The sequence below is a fragment of the Apium graveolens genome, chromosome 1, assembly GCF_009905375.1.
Source record: "Apium graveolens cultivar Ventura chromosome 1, ASM990537v1, whole genome shotgun sequence".
NCBI lineage: Eukaryota > Viridiplantae > Streptophyta > Magnoliopsida > Apiales > Apiaceae > Apium > Apium graveolens.
In genome coordinates this window covers 202,392,730-202,398,116 of record NC_133647.1, presented here as the reverse complement: position 1 = coordinate 202,398,116, position 5,387 = coordinate 202,392,730, and the positions used below count along the sequence as shown (strand labels likewise).

At 34.0% G+C, this 5,387-nt stretch overlaps 1 protein-coding gene across 1 annotated transcript; it reads right to left on the bottom strand.

Annotated features, from left to right (window-relative positions):
• Nucleotides 1-1,599: 1,599 nt before the first annotated feature.
• On the bottom strand, nt 1,600-4,109 carry LOC141717646 (uncharacterized). Its single transcript, XM_074519807.1, has 4 exons — nt 3,608-4,109; nt 3,302-3,499; nt 2,901-3,136; nt 1,600-2,301 (listed from the first exon to the last, which is right to left on the bottom strand). Exons 1-4 carry the CDS (start codon nt 4,107-4,109, stop codon nt 1,600-1,602), a joined length of 1,638 nt encoding a protein of 545 aa, XP_074375908.1.
• Between the last annotated feature and the right edge of the window lie 1,278 nt (nt 4,110-5,387).

Genomic DNA, 5,387 nt, shown 5'->3' with positions numbered 1-5,387 from the left:
TATAATAAAAATGGGAATTTAATTAGTATGTTGAAATTCCATTTTATTTTTAAAATACTTTTTAACAAAATTTTCATATCATATATCTTATTTATTATACTATTTTTACATATTTTACTATTTTTTATAAATTCATTTATATAACATCTTTAAAAAAATTAATTTTGTTATATAAAAGATTCATGTATCATGTATCTCATTTATTAAATCGGTATTTGTATATCAATTTAAATTCTTGAAAAATTAATTTAAATAAATATTTAATCTTAAAAAATATTATATTTAGATTTTAATACTCTAAGGTAACAGTTTGACAAGATTGTTGCAACCTGCAACATTTTCTACCTAATGCAACATCATGTTTTTGGCTAAGGTAACACAAGAAACACAATGTTAAATTAGCTCATACGTAGCATAGCTAGGGTAACATATTAGGTAACATTGTTTAGAGGGTGTGTTGCAATACGCCATATATGGTGTAGTGATTGTTGTTTTACTAACACAACCAAATCAACACATTTAAAAAACAAAAGGTATTAGCAGTGACTACCCTACAATATTTGTATTTCATGAATTGTAAACTTAGTTCCTAAACTATAAAAAACTGATGATGCAACCATTCCAGAAACTATGAAAACAATTCCTGAATCTAAACTATAAAAAACTGATGATGCAACCACTGAATTTGCAATCAAATAAAATCCAACAAATTGAAACATAAACTCCATCAATACCTACAATAAAACCGGACAACAGTACTTATGAATCAAGTTCAAATTTAAGAAAAATTAAAAGAAGACAGGTAATTCTTCAACTCAGAGAGACTAAAGCCCGTCAAATGAGGAATGCAATTGTCTTCTTATGTTTCTTAACTTGAGATATCTCTGAAAGTCCATGTTCACTACACAAATCTTCCTGTAAAGAAAAAAATAAAAGGAACAATCAGGACATAAAAATTTTGAGAAATTACTCGTAGCGCATAATAACATGGTAAGCATATATGATAGTTAACTAGAAAAAATTTACGTCACAAAACAATTTCTATATACTTTAAATGTTAATGTTAAACATATCAATGAAAATGTACTATGGATTACTAGAAGAAGCTCCGCTAGAAGATGTTCCCTTGCTTTGTGTCAATACTCTATAATCCATATTATTTTTGTATCTTGTTGATTTCTTTCTCCCCAGTTTCTTGGGAATATCCTCAATATCGGGCACCACTTTAGGAAATCTATCAAATAAAGGCCAAGAATCCTCACCCGGCAATGGCTCAAATGCACTTCCATATACATTTCTTGCATTGTCTAGCCTTTACCACTTACTTACCAAAGTCGTGTAATCTAAATTTTGGTTGGCACAACAAGCTAGCACGTGAGAGCGTGGAATATGGAACATTTGCCATTTGTTACAAGTGCATATCCTTTTCATCAAGCGAACAATGTGCTCTTTTCCACCTTTCTGGCCACACTTCACTGTAGTCACGGAGAAAATCCAAGAATCATGATCAAATACCGTCACATGATGGCCACTTGCACTTTCCTTCCATCTATTAAGCATTTTATTGGCATGAAGAGTGAATAGATTGCCATCAACACATTATTTCTCTACTTCTATTCGACGCTGATCAAAATAAGCAACCAACTTGTGAAATATAGTTTTAACCAAAGCAGTGATGGGGAGCTTTCTTGCCACTTTGTTTGCATTGTTCCAACTTTCTTCCATATTAGTTGTCATGATCCCGAACCTTTTTCCTTCATCAAAAGCCAAAGACCAACGACTTAGTGGCTTATCATCAAACCACTGTTGTGCTCTTGGCTCTGCAGCTATCAATGCATTCCAATGCAAAGTAAACTTAGGCCCCGTAATTTGGCTACACAAAGGAACAATCCTCTCTTTTATTTTGTCCTTTCTGAACTCTTTACCAAAATTTACAGCCAGGTGTCTAGAGCAAAACCGATGATGGCTATGTGGTTCACACAACCCAAGCTCCGGGTTATTCATAACTGAAATTATCCCCTTATGCCTATCTGAAATGACACAAACATCTCTTCGCCGGATGATAACCTTATTCTTCAACCTCTCCTTGAACCAAGACCAACTAGCTGGATTTTCTCCCTCAACAATTGCAAATGCCACCGGCAGAATATGGTTAAAGCCATCAACTACTGTAGCCGTCAGCAAGACTCCGCCATACTTATCATATAGATGTGTAGCATCTATAAGAAGTACAGGTATATAATGTGGAAATGCATCTATGCAAGGCTTGAATGCCCAAAACACTTGTTTGAATCTCACCACCTGTTAGAATCAAAAATATTAAAAAACTGCATGAAAGGTACATTGGCTTAGGGTTTAGGGTTTAGGGCCTATAGGCCCTAAATCCTAGAGCCTAAACCCTAATGTAATCTAGGGTTTAGGGTCGTTAGGCCCTAAACCCTAGTAACCAGACAATATCTTAATTTAACAACTTTTAGTAATTTAGGGTTCACCAATTCCCTAATTGGGTTTTAGAAACTTATAAAAGAGTGTAAAAAGATGCATCTATGTAATGCTTGAATTTCCAAAACACTCGCTTGAATCTCCCCACCTATTAGAATAAAAAATATTAAAAACTGCATGAAAGGTACATTGGCTTAGGGTTTAGGGTTTAGGGTATAGGGTTTAGGGCCTTTAGGCCCTAAACCCTAGAGCCAAAACCCTAATGTAATCTAGGGTTTAGCGGTCCTAAACCCTAGTAGCCAGACTATATCTTAATTTAACAACTTTTAATAATTTAGGGTTCACCAATTCCCTAATTGGGTTTTAGAAACTTATAAAAGACTGTAAAAATATGCATAAATGACCTAATTAAGAATGAATAATGGATGGTTAAAGTGACAAACAAATAATGTAATTACCTCAGCTATAGGCTCTCCTAGATCATGCTTCTTGAAGTGCCAATCAACAAATGTGCCATGATTAAATGATTGTAATGCATTCATAAATTTTGGAAGGTACTCATAAGACTCATCAGAAGACTTGAATAAGGCTTTTTCAGTTATCTCCCTTGGATGTCTAATCTTTCGTCTTGTAGGTCTATAACCAAAATGGCTCACGACAGTGGCCTCTAATATCTTCTCAGAGACACCAAGACCTGCACTTATTTGTGTTCTAATCACATGTGCAATGTTTGACGAGCTCAAGTTATAGTGATCTTATGATATGTTTGGGTTGAGGCATGTGTGTGGACCCTTAGTTTCTATAATTTCAAAAAAATTATGGATATCTCTTTTCCTTGCTCTCAACATCCACACACAACCATTCATCTTTCTCTTGCATTCCACTTCCCAGCCTACTGGATCCGATCTCACCACTTTTATCTCTTGGTGATTTGCAATATGAACATCCTTCACTACACGCATCAACTCCTTTTTTGTTTCAAACATCCTTCCTTTTTGTAATTCTGAAGCATTTAAAATATCAACAGATTTGTTCATAACCGACTCATGAAAGGAAGCTACCATTGATGACCCATCAAAAGACTTATAGAAAGGGATGTCTTCATCTTGCAATTCGGAACTTCCTCTCTAGTTAGTATCACTATTTAAATGACTTATGCACCTACTAGAACTTCCGCTTGAAACACTTCCACTTACTCCCCCACTAACTCCACCGCTAACTCGGCCACTTTCACTAGTTCGCAACTTTTTTGAATTGTACGAGCTTGAACTTCTTTCCCCACTAATAGACATTTCACCCCCTACATTTAAATTTTTGCCGGAGCCAACTGATATTTTGTCTACATACAGCTCTACGTAGTTTCTCAATTTGGAAAAAGCCACTGATTCAAACATATATTCAATATCATCATCATCGAACATTGGTGCTATTTCAAACATATTTGTTGAAGGATTTAAAAATCTACGAGATACATTCAGTTTATACAAAGTACTATCCGTCCACAACTTCGTGTGCAAAAGATTCAATAACCCTTCAAATTTAAGATTCGGCTCTAATTTCACCAATCTAGTCATTTTTCTATCATATTTAACCCCTTCAGCATCATCCATTACAATATTCCCATCACAAAACACCCAACCCCAGATAAAATCAGATTGTGAAGTCATTATGCCCTAATAAGTGTATTTGAAGAGAAAAAATTCAATACCTTGAGTACCATTAGCCGGCATATCACAACAATATTCAAGATATTCAATCCATGTACCTCGATTTTTAATATAATTGATTTACGAAAAGAATGACATTTTCAACTATTAAGATGAGAGAGACATTATGCAGTAGGCAACAGAAACAGAACAAAATAAGTTGTAATTGTGTTTTTACGGGGTTAAATGATTAAAAACATTAGACAAAATATGTGACCTGAAATAACGTATATATATATAGGCACTCTACGCTAGCGTATCTTATTATCTAAAATTAAAATAAAATAAAAAATTAACAAAGATACCCTTACTCAAAAGGCGTATTTAGTAATACCCAAACTAGGTTAGCGTAATTGGGCTTTCCTAAAATACATTAAAAATGTAATTAGTCAAGTTACCCTGACTGAGTAAGCGTAATTCCGATTACCCCAACCAAGAAAGCGTAACTAGTCTTTAGAAAATAAAAATAAAAAATAGCCAACTAGATACCCTGACCGAGAAAGCGTACTCCAGATTACCCAGATTCAGATAGCGTATTTAACCTTTACAGAAATTAAATAAAAAATTGTCATCCCAAATACCCATACTGAATTAGCGTATCTAGTATTTAGAAATTACAAATTAAAAAATCAAAGTAGATACCCTAACCGAGATAGCGTACTCCGGAATACCCAGACACAGATAGCTTATTTTTCTTTACAGAAATTAAATAAAAAATTGTCAGCCCAAATACCCATACTGAATTACCGTATCTACCATTTAGAAATTACAAATTAAAAAATCAAAGTAGATACCCTAACCAAGATAGCATACTCCTGAATACCCAGACAAAGATAGCGTATTTTTCTTTATATAAATTAAATAAAAAATTGTCAGGCCAAATACCCATACTGTATTAGCGTATTTCCTATTACTCCTTCTGAGAAAGCGTAGTCAGTCGGTAATTTTGGCCGCCTCTTTTAGATTTTGTTAATCCTGTCAGCAGAGTTGTTATTTTTGTTATTTTTGGCCGATAAGTTTGTATGAAAAAAGTAGAGGATACCTATGAAAAAAGAAAAAATGACAAAAATAGCCGATTTTTCAAAAAATTTAACAAAAATAGCCATTCTGAAAAAAGTAGCCAATTTTGGCCGATTGAATACTCCACTGTCAGTTGGGTATCCCAATTTGTATAAGATACTCTACTGGTAGTTGGGTATTTCATATATGGGATACTCCATTGCCAGTTGGGTATCTTGT

Excerpts from the sequence above, each read along its gene's own strand:
- LOC141717646 (XM_074519807.1), bottom strand. The coding sequence starts at position 4,109 with ATGACTTCACAATCTGATTTTATCTGGGGTTGGGTGTTTTGTGATGGG. Across the intron at positions 3,137-3,301 it reads ATGCAAGAGAAAGATGAATG|GTCTTGGTGTCTCTGAGAAG; the intron begins GTTGTGTGTGGA and ends AAATAAGTGCAG. Across the intron at positions 2,302-2,900 it reads TAGGAGAGCCTATAGCTGAG|GTGGTGAGATTCAAACAAGT; the intron begins GTAATTACATTA and ends TGATTCTAACAG.